Raw genomic sequence first — 14893 nt, 5'->3', positions numbered from 1 at the left:
TTGAAATCGAACCGATGGACGGCTGACCATCGGTCAAAAACCGATGGTTAGTACACAAAAGCATCGGTTCAAAACCTGCGCATGCTCAGAATCAAGTCGACGCATGCTTGGAAGCATTGAACTTCGTTTTTTTCAGCACGTCGTTGTGTTTTACGTCACCGCGTTCTGACTCGATCGGATTTTGAACTGATGGTGTGTACGCACATCAGACCGCTTCAGCAGTGGACCGATGAAAACGGTCCGTCGGACCATTCTCATCGCATGGATCGACCGTGTGTACGCGGCCTCAGTCTTTCAGGCGGACCTGATCGGACCATTCATTGCTCTCCATCTATTGCTCTCTATGGAGCATGTCACTGACACCCATGACATCTGATTCCATCCTGTCTGCTAAAAACAGATGAATGGGGATCAGTTCCCCATCTGTCTGGTGGATTGGATCGTGTGACAGGCAGTTTCCATCTGACAGCCCATAAAGGACAAACGGGCTGTGCCTGTGTCCACTCTGCATCAGTGGAGCGGACACGGACCCGTCATCCACCTACTCAGCAGGGATCAGGATTAGGGCGGATTCGCTGGCAGACTCCACCGGTGTAAAAGGGGCCGAATCATTTTAAAAATAAACTGTTAAAGTCGAACTTTACCCATAACAACTGATGTTCTTTAGCAAGAAACATAGGCCCAGATTCTCAAAGGGCCTGCGACAGCGCAACGCCATGTGCGCCGTCGTAAGTCCTAATCTGGGCCGTCGTATCTATGCGACTGATTCTTAGAACCAGTTACGCATAGATAACCATTATATCCGACAGGCGTAAGGCTCTTACGCCGTCGGATCTTAAATGCAATTTTTTTTTTCGCCGCTAGGTGTCGCCTCCATCGTTTTCCCCGTCGAGTATGCAAATTAGCTAGATACGCAAATTCCCGAACGTACGCCCGGTCGACGCAGTGAAGTTACGACGTTTACATTAGATTTGCGACGCGTAAAGTTGCCCCTGCTATATGAGGGGCAACCAATGTTAGGTATGGCCGTCGTTCCCGCGTCGAAATTTAAAAATGGATGTCGTTTGCGTAAGTCGTCCGTGAATGGGGCTGGACGCCATTTACGTTCACGAAGAAACCAATGACGTCCTTGCGACGTCATTTAGCGCAATGCACGTCGGGAAATTTTAGGGACGGCGCATGCGCAGTACGTTCGGCCTAATTTAAATGATCCACGCCCCCCTACCCGGCTCATTTGAATTAGGCGGGCTTGCGCCGGGGGATTTGCGCTACGCCGCCGTAACTTTACAGGCAAGTTCTTTGTGAATAAAGCACTTGCCTGTAAAACTTGCGGCGGCGTAACGTAAATGACGTTACGCCGCCGTAGTTTTACTCCATTCTACGAGAATCTGGGCCTAAATCTTTAGGCTGGCAGCAGATCGACCTCTAGAAATTTGGCACAGTGCCTAAAAATAGAGAGCAAGTGAGCATGTGCAGAGCAGGGTGGAACAGCGTATTACTGGATTAAAATTTTCTGACTAAGGCCCAGTTTACACTAAATGTGGTGCGAATTCACAGCGAATTCGCTGCGGATTCCGCACCTCATCAGAATCGCAGGCAGTTCAAAACTGTGCAGTGCAGATGTCAATATAAAGTTAATGACACCCCCAAAATCGGTTCACAGTGTGAATTCAGACAGGAATCGGATCGCATGGGTGTGAACACCCGCGCGATCTTTTTCCAATACGGACCCAAAAAAAAGGGTCCTGTACCGTTTTGGTCCAAACGTCATGCGAATTCAGCCACAGAAACTGTATGGCTGAATTTGCATCGCACAGACATCGCTTGTGATCTGCACAGCAATGCAGTGCGAATCACATCCAGTGTCTGTGTTTGCACCAGTGTAAACCAGGCCTAAGATCATACTTAAAATTCAGAGAATGCCAGACATGCTAACTGTCACATTTGTTTTGCTCTCAACCAAACTGTCAAACCATCAAATGTGCAGCACAATGGCAGCTCCAGATGAAACAGAGGCCAAGATGGCATCTTCCTTGGCTGCAAAGGATAGGAGGGTTTAGTTCCGCTCTAAACAACAAGACATTGGCCTAGATTCAAGTAGCAATTGCGCCTGTGTAACCATAGGTTACACAGCGCAATTGCTTACTTGCCCCGGCGTTACGAATGCTCCTGATTCAGGAACATCGTAACGCCGACTGCAGCCTAAAATCTGCGTGGCATAAGGCTCTTATGCCACGCATATCTAGGCTGCATTCTTGCGATGACCGCTAGGTGGCGTTCCCATTGTGGTCAGCGTATAGTATGCAAATTGCATACTAACACCGATTCACAATGTTGCGCGAGCCCTGCGTACGCAATTTACGTTGTTTCCGTACGGCGTGTTTAGCGTAAGGCTGCCCCTTCTAATAGCAGGGGCAGCCAATGCTAAAGTATACCCGTCGCGACGTTCGAATTTTACGTAATTTGCGTAAGTGATTCGTGAATGGCGCTGGACGCCATTCACGTTAACACTTTGAAGCAAATGACGTCCTTGCGACGTCATTTGCCGCAATGCACGTCGGGAAAGTTTCCAGACGGAGCATGCGCGCCTAATTTAAATGATTCCCGCCCCCTACAGGATCATTTACATTAGGCGCCCTTACACAGGGCAAGTTTACACAGCGCACACGCAATTTACGGAGCTACTGCTCCGTGAATCGCGGGTAGCGCAGTAAATTTGCGGGGGCGCAGGGCAAAAACGCTGCCCTGCGCCTCCGTAAATAAGGGGCAAATCTACCTGAATCCGGGCTAATGTTTTGATTCTGAAGACGGTAAAGCAGAACTAAAGTCTGCAAATACTCACCTTCGCCTGTATCAACATATTCTCCCAGCTCCATCAGGTTGAACGAAAAAAATAAAAATCACCCAATTCCCTCACCCACACATTCGAGGCGGATGGGGAATCCTTCCCGCTGAGCTATTGTACTCTGACACCGCCTTCAGAATACACTGATCAGCACTGCTGGCTTTAGACGGTGGCACTGATAAAGCAGAAAAAATCCGACAAGGCTGGTTGTACAGAAGTCAATTGGTAGATCGGCTTCTATACCACCAACCTGCCCATACATGGATCAAAATTCAGCCAGTCCCTCATACCCGCCAAATTGTGATCCATGTATGGCTGGCTTGAGTTTGCTTTGTTGCAGAAGAGATATAACCGTCTCTTCAGTCCTCCCATATCTAGTTTTGTACTTTAATTCTGCTTTATTATCATCCCAATAAAATCTTCACGTGCAATACCATACTCTAATTCTGTATTTAATGTTTATTACTTACCTGTGCTGATCTCTATAGGAATTTCCTCCTCTTTAATCCTCACACATCCTTCTTTCTCCTCCTCCGCTTTGGCACCTCTTCGGGTGGCTCTAGTGGTTCCGGGGTCTGTGAACAGAGAGGAGAGTGAAGCCCCCTGTACTGAGATGTATGAGAGACCCCAGAGAGTGTGTGTGGGGGGGAGACTGGTCACGTCTCTAGGTTGGTAAAACACAATGGCCCGGATTCACAAAGCACTTACTCCGACGTATCTCGAGATACGCCGCGTAAGTGTAAATATGCGCCGTTGTATCAATACGCCGGACTCTGAAACCAAGATACGCCTGGAAATAGGCTTCATCCGACCGACGTAACCTTCCTACACCGGCGTATCATGGGCGCATATTTACGCTGGGAGCAAGTGGCGCTCCCATTGATTTCCTATTCAAATATGGAAATGAGGGAGATATGTCGATTCGCGAACGTACTTGCGCCCGGCGCATAATATACGCGGATTGCGTAAGTCGTACGTCCGGCGTAAAGTTATTCCCCGTATAGGAGGCGCAACTCATGCTAAGGTATGGACCAGGGAACACAGCCGCCGTATTTTAAGTCGTTTACGTAGTACGTGAATAGGGCTGGGCGTAGGTTACGTTCACGTCGTAGGCAGTGATCCGTCGTATCTTAGGGAGTAGTTCCGACGTGATTCTGAGCATGCACACTGGGAAACGTCCACGGGACGGCGCATGCGCCGTTCGTTTTAAGTACTTGTATGGCTCTCGGCATATCATTTGCATGGGGTCATGCCTCATTAGCATGGCTCACGCCCACTTCCACCTACGACGGCTTACGCCGAGTGAACCCAGCGCAGTTTGGGAGGCAAGTACTTTGTGAATGCGGTGCTTGCCTCTCTGCGCTGCTTCGGCGTAGCGAATATTAGATACGCTACACCGGCATAAATATGCGCCAATGTATGTGAATCCGGGCCATAGACATGATGTGAGGAGAAGAGCCGGAGTCTAATAGAGGCTGATGTCTCCTGACTCCCCCACTGGGCACATACTGTCTCCCCATTACTGTCTACTGACAGAGGAGGGGGGAGAAGAAGAGATTGTTGTAGTGACTGAACAAGGAGGATCTGGGACTCTTCTCTGGATTGACACTGCATTCACACCTGAGGGACGCAACGCGTTTGGCACCAAAGTAGCTTATGTACCTTTTTTTGGCACTGAGCCAAGTGTGTTTTTGCAGGTTTATTTGTTTGAAGTGCTCTTAAAAAAAAAATAAGAGATTGTTGTAGTGCCTGAACAAGGAGGATCTGGGACTCTTCTCTGGATTTAGTGTTTATTCCTCACCTGTGCTGATCTCTGGAGGAGATTCTTCCTCTCTGCACGGCTCATCACCCCAATCATATTCTTCTTCGTCTTCTTCTTTTACTTCAACTTTAACAACAATCAAGCCTTCACCCTGGATAAGACACCATACAGACTTTTTTGTATATGTAACTAATTCATTGAGAAAACATATCAGTAAAATCCTCACTTACATCGACCTGATCCTCCTGAGGGATCTCCTGATCTTCCTGTGTGGAGTCCCGGGAATACAGAGGACGGGGACATCTCTCTGGGGGATTTCTGTTACTGGATCCATCTGTAGGAAACACACACTGACTGATTACATTGAGGAAATTAACTAAAACTGGTGCAGACAGAGGCCCAGATTCACGTAGGAGATATGACGGCGTATCTCCAGATACGCCGTCGTATCTCTGAGTCTTAGGCCCCGTACTCACGACCAAACATGTCTGCTGAAACTGGTCGGCAGACCAATTTCAGCAGACATGTTCCGTCGTGTGTACAGCCGCGCGGACAGGATTCCAGCAAACAATTGTCTGACAGACCGTTTCTGAGCAGACAACTGTTTCCCGGACTTGCTTTAAAACAGTCCGCTGGAAACCTGTCCGCCCGGACATGTACGGTCGTCTGTACAGACCTACCGTACATGTCCTGCCGCCCGCCATCCCTCGCATGCGTCGAATGACTTCGACGCATGCGTGGAAGCATTTTCAAGGCAGGCCGCCCACGCCGGCGCGTCATTGTCGCGGCGACACCGCGTCATCGACGCGTCGACACCGCGGACACGCCCCGCGTATTGTTTACGCGCGGTCTTCTGTTCGATGGTGTGTATAGCCATCGAACAGAAGTCCCCGGGCAGGCCCTGGCCAGACATGTCCGATGGAAACGGTCTGCAGACCGTTTTCATCGGACATGTCCTGCCGTGAGTACTCGGCCTTAGACGTTGTATCTTGGCGCCTGATTCAAAGAATCAGATACGCCAGAATTTGTATAAGATACGACCAGCGTAAGTCGCCTACGCCGTCGGATCTTAACTGCATATTTACGCTAGACGCTAGGGGCGTGTACGCTGATTTACGCGTAGAATATGTAAATCAGCTAGATACGCCAATTCACGAACGTACGCCCGGCCGTCGCATTACAGATACGCCGTTTACGTAAGGCTTTTTCCGGCGTAAAGTTACCCCTGCTCTATGAGGCGCAGACAATGTTAAGTATGGACGTCGGGACAGCGTAAATTTTTCCGTCCATTACGTCGTTTGCGTAAGTCGTTCGCGAATAGGGCTGTGCGTCATTTACGTTCACGTCGAAAGCATTGGCTTTTTGCGGGTTAATTTGGAGCATGCGCACTGGGATACTTTCACGGACGGCGCATGCGCCGTTCGTAAAAAGCGTCATTTACGTGGGGTCACAATACATTGGCATAAAACACACCCACATCTTCCATATTTGAATTAGGCGGGCGCTTACGTTGGCCTATTTACGCTAAGCGGCCGCAACTTTGCTTTGAGAATACTGCACTTGCCTGTCAAAGTTGCGGAGGCGTAGCGTAAATAGGATACGTTACGCCCGCTCACAAATACGCGCTCCCTACGAGAATCTGGCCCAGAATCTAAAGCAGCAGCAGAGTAACCAATAAGCTTGTAGCTTCAGCTTGTTTAGTTAGGCTTTAAAAAATGCGCTTCAGATTCTGTCTGCTACAATCTTTGTAAATTCCCTCAATTTCTTCTATGTCTTTATATCAGAGGATTAGCTAGATTCAGATACAGTTATGCCGGCGTATCAGTAGATACGCCGTCGTAACTCTGAATCTGCGCCGTCGTAAATTTAAGCGTATTCTGGAAACCAGATACGCTTAAATTAGGCCAAGATACGAGCGGCGTAAGTCTCCTACGCCGTCGTATCTTAGGGTGCATATTTACGCTGGCCGCTAGGTGGCGCTTCCGTTGAGTTCGGCGTAGAACATGCAAATGACTAGATACGCCGATTCAGAAACGTACGTGCGCCCGGCGCATTTTTTTTTACGTCGTTTACGTAAGGCTTTTTCCGGCGTAAAGTTAGTATAACAAATAGCTGGCCTAGTCAATGTTAAGTATGGCCGTCGATCCCGCGTCGAAATTTGAAAATTTTACGTCGTTTGCGTAAGTCGTCCGTGAATGGGGCTGGACGTAATTTACGTTCACGTCGAAACCAATACGTCCTTGCGGCGTACTTTGGAGCAACGCACACTGGGATATGTACACGGACGGCGCATGCGCCGTTCGTAAAAAGCGTCAATCACGTCGGGTCACCATCCATTTACATAAAACACGCCCCCTCATCCTCATTTGAATTAGGCGCGCTTACGCCGGCCCCATTTACGCTACGCCGCCGTAACTTAGGAGGCAAGTGCTTTGTGAATACAGTACTTGCCTCTCTGACTTACGGCGGCGTAGCGTAAATACGATACGCTACGCCGCCGGAAAGATGCGCCGCCGTACCTGAATCTAGCTATATGTCTTTATATCAGGGGGATCCTCAATACTCTTCTCTCCTTTACAAGAAATGAAAGTCTCCTCTTACCCCGTGATGTGGAAGACGGTTGGTTTTCCATCGTGACGTCCTTCTACAGATCCTTGTGTCCTTCTCATTACATGCTCTCCTCTATATTTGTACCTTAGGGTGGTTTATAAACCTTGTACTGCCAAAAATAAAAAGGTTTATTATGAAATACACAGAGAAGTTGCTGATACATGGAGTAATTTTTTGATTATATGCGACAAGTGAACCCATCTCTATTGTAAACATGTAAAAAAAAAAATGTATATATGTTATGCATATATGTATGTTTTCCGACCGGTGCATACAGCGCGTCACGAGTTGCCGAAAGAAGCCGAACGTCGGTGCGCAGGCGCCGTATAGAGCCGACTCGCAGTCCGGCTTCTTTCGGCAACTCGTGACGCGCTGTATGCGCCGGTCGGAAGCATGTCAATCAATTAGGAACGCCCAGTCCCGCAGATTATACCCGGATGCCGCGGTGAACATATATATATATAAAACGGTATGTACGGCAAGGATATTAAAAAAAACAGCCTAATGTCATTCTAACAACTCGGCTGAATGTAATGTTAAAATATTTATTTTGGGTGAACCCCCGCTTTAAGGACTGCCCTAAATGTATGTTGGGCGGTCTTTAAAGCGGGGGTTCACCCTATTAAAAAAAAAAAATTCTAGCATTACATTCGGCATCGTAGCGCGAGCTATAGTATGCCGGTCTTACATTTTTTATCCCCGTACTCACTGTGCTATGGATCATTGAAGATTCCGGGGAATGGGCGTTCCTATGGTGAGAGAAGGTGATTGACGGCCGGCTCTGGCGCGTCACGCTTCTCCGGAAATAGCCGAAATAGGCTTGGCTATTCACGGCGCCTGCGCATAGCCTGTGCGCAGGCGCCGTGAAGAGCCGAGACCTACTCCGGCTGTCTTCGGGGAGCGTGACGTGCCAGAGCCGGCCGTCAATCATCCTCCCTCTCCATAGGCACGCCCATTCCCCGCGGGAGTCGGAATCTTCAATGTGGAATAGCACAGTGAGTACGGGGATAAAAAATGTAAGACCGGCATACTGTAGCTCGCGCTACGATGCCGAATGTAATGCTAGAATGATGTTAAGGAGGGTGAACCACCGCTTTAAGTGGTTATAAATTTTTGATTTAAATCGAATCCACCCTGGACAATGAAACACGAATTCCTGAAAGTCGTAGCTCCCTGTCCTACACTGGTTATGACCGACAAGACTAAAATGTATGAAATCTGGAATGGCTTCATCATTTTTGGCTGTGTCTTCTCCGCTCTGTTCAGTGCAGAGAGCCCGAAGGAGATACCCGGTACTTCCAGGTATGGAAAAGCATGTGACCCGTCCACCTAACACTGTCGGACCAATCAGGACTGTCGGACAGCAAGTCCATACGACTGTGAAGGTTTCAACTTCAGTGCACACAGGTCATTCCTAGCGGCTGAATAGAGGAGGGGGGAAAAGAGAGCAAACAAAAGGCAGATATATGAATCCATGGAGGTCTGCATATAATCATCATGGATCTTTCTACCTCTGTGCATACAAGAGAATCTATTCCTGTACAATATGTGTATTTCCACAGCACCCTGACCTGGGCTACACACCAGAGGACTTGCAGGAAGATAATGATTTGTGGAGGTGACATGATCACCTCATGCAGTCCACACAGAGTGCTGGGACCCCCTTCTCTCATAATAAGGATAAGTATTAATATTACCTCCTCGTCACTGGCCACACACTCTGCACAATCACACCTCTCCACGGAGAATCTTGTAAAAAATAAATAAAAAAAGAATCCTCCTGTGTTTCCGGGCTACAACAAAATGGCCGCCGTCCCTTCTGCACTGAGGACACTTCCGCCTGTGACCTGTCCGACGTGCGCCCTCTAGTGGTGGCTCGGCTTGCAGTAAACAGCGCTTTGAAAGCTGGGCCAAGTCAGGTGTTCTGCAGTGGAACGCATAGAGCGGAAGTATGAGCAGCATTTCCGGGTTTAAAGAAGAACACAGTGATAGAGAGGAGTGTTAATAGCGTCATACATTTTTGCGGTTTTATCTAGAATAATAATTAGATCCTAGTACTAATTATGTATATATATATATATATATATATATATATATATATATATATATATATATATACATATACACACACACACACACATTTTATATATATATATATATATATATATATATACACACACACACACACATACATATATATATATATATATATTTATTTTATACATATAATCCACAGGCGTAACCAGCTGAAGACTGGGAATTTTCTGTCACTTTTGTTTACGTGCTTTTATTTATTTTTGCTAGAAAATCAATTAGAACCCACAAACATGAAGGGCTAGATTCAGATAGCCCGGCGTAATTTTCTGCGGGCGTAACGTATCTCAGATCCGTTACGCCGCCGTAACTTAGGGCGCAAGTTCCGTATTCATAAAGAACTTGCGCCCTAAGTTACGGCGGCGTAGCGTATGTGGTCCGGCGTAAACCCGCCTAATTCAAATGTGGATGATGTGGGCGTGTTTTATTTAAATTACTTATGACCCCACGTATTTGACGTTTTTTTTTTACGAACGGCGCATGCGCCGTCCGTGAAGGAATCCCAGCGCGCATGCTCGAAATTACGCCGCAAATCGTCAATGCTTTAGACGTGAACGTAACTTACATACAGCCCTATTCGCGAACGACTTACGCAAACGACAGGAAAATTTGACGCTGGCCCGATGTCCATACTTAACATAGGATACGCCTCATATAGCAGGGGTAACTTTACGCCGGAAAAAGCCGAACGTAAACGACGTAAAAAAAATGCGCCGGGCGGACGTACGTTTCTGAATCGGCGTATCTACCTAATTAGCATATTATTCGCGCAAATCGACGGAAGCTCCACCTAGCGGCCACCGTAAATATGAAAGTAAGATACGACGGCGTAAGAGACTTACGCCAGTCGGATCTTAGCCTAATTTCGGCGTATCTTGCTTTCTGAATACAGAAAGAAGATACACCGGCGCAGCTTTGAATTTACGCGGCGTATCAATAGATACGCCAACGTAAATTCTTTCTGAATGTAGCCCGAAATATTTTTTAAAGCAATTGCCCTAGAGAATAAATTGCCGGGTTTTGGATTTTTTTTTTTTTATGTGACACGGTTTTTGCGCTGCGGTTTTTCAAATGCAGTTTTTGTGATTTAAATAAAAAAAAAAAAAAAACACTTTTTAAAATTTGAATGCAAAAAAATAAATAAAAAAAAACACTACATAACCCATTTTTTTTTGTAAAATGTAAAAGATGATATCACACCAAGTAAATAGATACCAAACATGTCACGCTTTAAAATTGTGCACGCCCACACAACGGCGTCAAGCGATGTAAATTTGACTATCCATTGGCTACACTTTAACAGCCTTTACAGGTTCCGGGGCAGATCCACGTAGCGCGGCGCATCTTCCCGCCGGGCGTAGCGTATCTAAGATACACTACGCCGCCGTAACTTTTTTTTTTCAAATCCACAACGAATGCGCGCCGTAAGTTACGGCGGCGTAGTATATTTTTGGCGGCGTAAGGGCGCGCAATTCAAAACGATGTGATGGGGGCGTGTTTTATGTAAATACGTTGTGACCCGACGTAAATGTTTTTTTTGAACGGCGCATGCGCCGTCCGTGGGGTATTCCAGTGCGCATGCTCCAAATTAAACCGGAACCAGCCAATTCTTACGACGGTGACGTCAAATCCCTATTCGCGAACGACTTACGCAAACGACGTAAAAAAATCAAAATTTGACACGGGAACGACGGCCATACTTAACATTGAGTACGCCTCATATAGCAGGGGTAACTATACGCTGGAAAAAGCCGCACGCAAACGACGTAAAAAAAATGCGCCGGCCGGACGTACGTTCGTGGATCGCCGTAACTAGCTAATTTGCATACTCGACGCGGAATTCGACGGAAACGCCACCTAGCGGCCGGCGGAAAAAATGCACCTAAGATCCGAGGGCGTACTAAGACGTACGCCTGTCGGATCGACCCGAGATGCCGTCGTATCTTGTTTTGTAGATACAAAACAAAGATACGACGCGGGAAATTTAGAATTACGCCGGCGTATCAATAGATACGCCGGCGTAATTCTTTTGTGGATCTGCCCCTACCACTTTAGATGAACAGAGGTGGTCTGGTGCTAAAATGACTTCCCATGATCCGACGTTTGCAGTGATATCTGTGTGGGACGATAGCGGTTTGTGTGCATTCAGGTCCGACGCATGCATCTGCCTTTGCGCACTAGCACAGGGGGGACGGGAGCACGTAAAAAAATAAAAATAATTATCAATTTATATATTTTTTTTATTTTTACGCTGTTGCTTTAAAATTTCTTTACTTTTTCATCACATTTATTACTATCACAAGGAATGTAAACATCCCTTGTGGCAGCAATAGGCATGTGACGGGTACTCACCGTTACCAGTGGTAGTGGTTACTAGGACCGCCCGGCCTCCTAGCAATCAACCACGAGCTTACCCTGCACCATGGCCCCCGACCTTCAGAGCAGGAGGACAGAACTTCCTTCTTCAAACCTTCTCTTTTCTAGTGCCCCACTTCCCAGCGTCTACCTATTCTGTAGCTCCCTGCTGCACAGAGAAGGAACGGATCCTGATTTCATTTTTGGTAGAACCTGATCCAATTGTAGGAAGTCTCTAGGGACCCTAATGTAAGAAGGGAACTCTGGAGACCCTGATTTAATGTGGGGGGGGGAGGACTCTTAGGACCCTGATGTGAGTTTGGCAGTCTCTGGGGACCCTAATGTAAGAAGGGAACTCTGGAGACCCTGATTTAATGTGGGGGGGAGGACTCTTAGGACCCTGATGTAAGTTTGGCAGTCTCTGGGGGCCCTAATGTAAGGGGGAATTTTGTGGACTCTAATGTAATTGGAGAGACTCTAGGGATATTGATGTAATGGTGAAGAACTCTGGGGACCATGATGTATTGATCAGAACACTGGGGACCAGGATATGATGGGGAGAACTCTAGGGACCCTGATGTAGGGGGCCCTCTGTGAACCCAAATGTAAGTGTGGGGAGGTCTCTGGGGGCCTTGATTTAACTTGGGGGGACTTTCTGTATCCTGATTTAATGTGGAGCAACTCTGGGGATCCTGATTTAAGGGTGGGGAGTCTGCAGATGCTAACTCTGGGGTCCCTGATTTAATGGGGAGGGAGGCTCTGGAGACCCTCATGCAAGTATGAGATTGTCTGGGGCCCTAAAATAAGAAAGGGAATTCTAGGGACCCTGATATCATGGGAGGGACTCTGGGGACCCTGATGCAATAGGGCAACTTTTTGGACCTGGGTGTAATGGAAAACACTCTGGTGACCCTAAAGCATAAAGGGGAACTCTGGGGACCATGGTGTATGTTTGAGGAGGACTCTTGGGATACTGATTTAATGTGGGAGACTCTGAAAACCCTGATTTAATGTGATGGGGGCTCTGGGGAAAATGTGATTTAATGTGGGGAGACTTTGAGACCCTGATGTATGTATGGTGAGTCTCTGGGGACCCTAATGTAAGGGTGAACTTTGAGGATCCTGATTTAATGGGGGTTGGGGATCTGGGGACGACGGCGCAGCTATTCGTTTATAGCCGCTCCGTCGCGATCGCTCCCCGAGGCTGAAGAACGGGGAGAGCCGTATGTAAACACGGCTTCGTCGTGCTTCACTGTGGCGGCGTATCGATCGAGTGATCCCTTATATAAGGGAGACTCGATCGATGACGTCAGTCCTACAGCCACACCCCCCTACAGTTGTAAACACACACTAGGTGAACACTAACTCCTACAGCGCCCCCTGTGGTTAACTCCCAAACTGCAACTGTCATTTTCACAATAAACAATGCAATTTAAATGCATTTTTTGCTGTGAAAATGACAATGGTCCCAAAAATGTGTCAAAATTGTCCGAAGTGTCCGCCATAATGTCGCAGTCACGAAAAAAAAAATCGCTGATCGCCGCCAATAGTAGTAAAAAAAAAAAAAATTAATAAAAATGCAAAAAAACTATCCCCTATTTTGTAAACGCTATAAATTTTGCGCAAACCAATCGATAAACGCTTATTGCGATTTTTTTTTTTACCAAAAATAGGTAGAAGAATACGTATCGGCCTAAACTGAGGAAATTTTTTTTTTTTATATATTTTTGGGGGATATTTATTACAGCAAAAAGTAAAAAATATTGCATTTTTTTCAAAATTGTAGCTCTATTTTTGTTTATAGCGCAAAAAATAAAAAACGCAGAGGTGATCAAATACCACCAAAAGAAAGCTCTATTTGTGGGGAAAAAAAAGGACGCCAATTTTGTTTGGGAGCCACGTCGCACGACCGCGAAATTGTCTGTTAAAGCAACGCAGTGCCGAATCGCAAAACCTGGCCTGGGCATTTAGCTGCCTAAAGGTCTGGGGCTTAAGTGGTTAAAAGATACAAAGCAAAACAAAGTGCATGTGGGAGTTTACTCCACCTGGTCCCAGACCTGCCATGTCTGCAATACTCACAAGTAACAGATCACCAATAAACGATGTGCTCATCCAGCACCAAAAGATCATAGATCAGTACAGCACAATGGTGCCCTCCGGCACCAGCTGTTCCGGTAATACAGCTTCCAGGAGCAGCAGGAAAATCTGTTGACCATGCCTAAAGTCCCCCCACAGGCCCGACAGGGAACCAGCATTTGAGAACTCACCAAAATAGAGGCAACTTACAAAGTACGCAGCAGAGCCGAAAGGCTCAGTCTTCACCTCATCCCAGTCAGGCTACCCTGCAGGGTATGGGCATTGCTACAGCAGACCACAGCCCTGGACCTACATCGCACCCCACTGGCAAACTCATACAATGCAAATGTATACCAAGGTGAGCACACAAAGTGGGATCCAGTGGAGTTGCAACTTACAATTCTTCCCTTTTCTTCTCACTGGTCTCCAGGTACAACCCTCCAGAAATGTGTAAATCCAGATAACTACAGATGCTCTGGAGCAGTGAGGCTTAGCAGTTACAGACTGACAGAGACAGGTCGATCACCAATAATAGGCACCAACAAAAAATCGAGGCACTGTTGGGCGTGGGAGACGTTATGCAGGACTGAGTTAAGCTGAACCCTCTGCTGTGTCTGGCAGTAACTTATCTTGCTGAGCCACCTGAGATGTTGGACAGCTCCTTCTCTGATCTGTTAGACGATCCTGCCTTGTTCTTGACCTTTGAACTCTTTGCTCCTCCCACGAACTTCCTATTTAAGCTATGCTTTTTGCACTTCCTGTTTGCCAGATTAATGTGCTCTCTCTAGCCAATATCTTGCTCTAGTCACTCCTGCTGCCGTCGGCATCTTCGCTATCACGCGTTACAAACCTCTGGCATGCTCCTCAAATACACTTTTGCTTGATCCCAACCTGTGACTACTTTTTACCTATTTTTGACTTGTTTACTGACTATGATTCTCCTTACTGACCCCAGCTTGCTCACCCCCTGGTGGGGCAATCCTGAGAACTAGGGTTGTCCCGATACCACTTTTTTAGGACTGAGTACAAGTACCGATACCTTTTTTCAAGTACTCGCCGATACCGAATACCGATACTTTTTTTTAAATGTGTCCCCAAATGCAGCCATGTCCCCCCATTATCCAGCCATGTCCCCCCCATATGCAGCCATG

General features: G+C 47.1%; 2 protein-coding genes across 3 annotated transcripts in view; one reads left to right on the top strand and one right to left on the bottom strand.

Moving 5' to 3' along the window:
- LOC120909893 (gastrula zinc finger protein XlCGF26.1-like) overlaps window positions 1–9033 on the bottom strand; it is a 34253-nt gene extending 25220 nt beyond the window's left edge. Inside the window, exons 1-5 of one of the 2 annotated variants that reach the window (XM_040321686.1) lie at window positions 8915–9033; window positions 7209–7326; window positions 4838–4941; window positions 4647–4758; window positions 3316–3420 (exon numbers count right to left, since the gene is read on the bottom strand). In XM_040321686.1, coding sequence (XP_040177620.1) covers window positions 3316–3420; window positions 4647–4758; window positions 4838–4941; window positions 7209–7239 — 352 coding nt within the window. In that variant the 5' untranslated portion in view covers window positions 7240–7326; window positions 8915–9033. The remainder of the gene's footprint in view (window positions 1–3315; window positions 3421–4646; window positions 4759–4837; window positions 4942–7208; window positions 7327–8914) is intronic. The other variant, XM_040321689.1, reaches the window with a different exon arrangement.
- The window catches only part of LOC120909931 (oocyte zinc finger protein XlCOF6.1-like), a 487791-nt gene that overhangs the window by 254951 nt on the left and 217947 nt on the right, over window positions 1–14893 (top strand). The window lies entirely within an intron of this gene.

The sequence above is a fragment of the Rana temporaria genome, chromosome 8, assembly GCF_905171775.1.
Source record: "Rana temporaria chromosome 8, aRanTem1.1, whole genome shotgun sequence".
NCBI lineage: Eukaryota > Metazoa > Chordata > Amphibia > Anura > Ranidae > Rana > Rana temporaria.
Note: the sequence above shows the minus strand (reverse complement) of the source record. Positions and strands in the feature narration are given on the sequence as shown.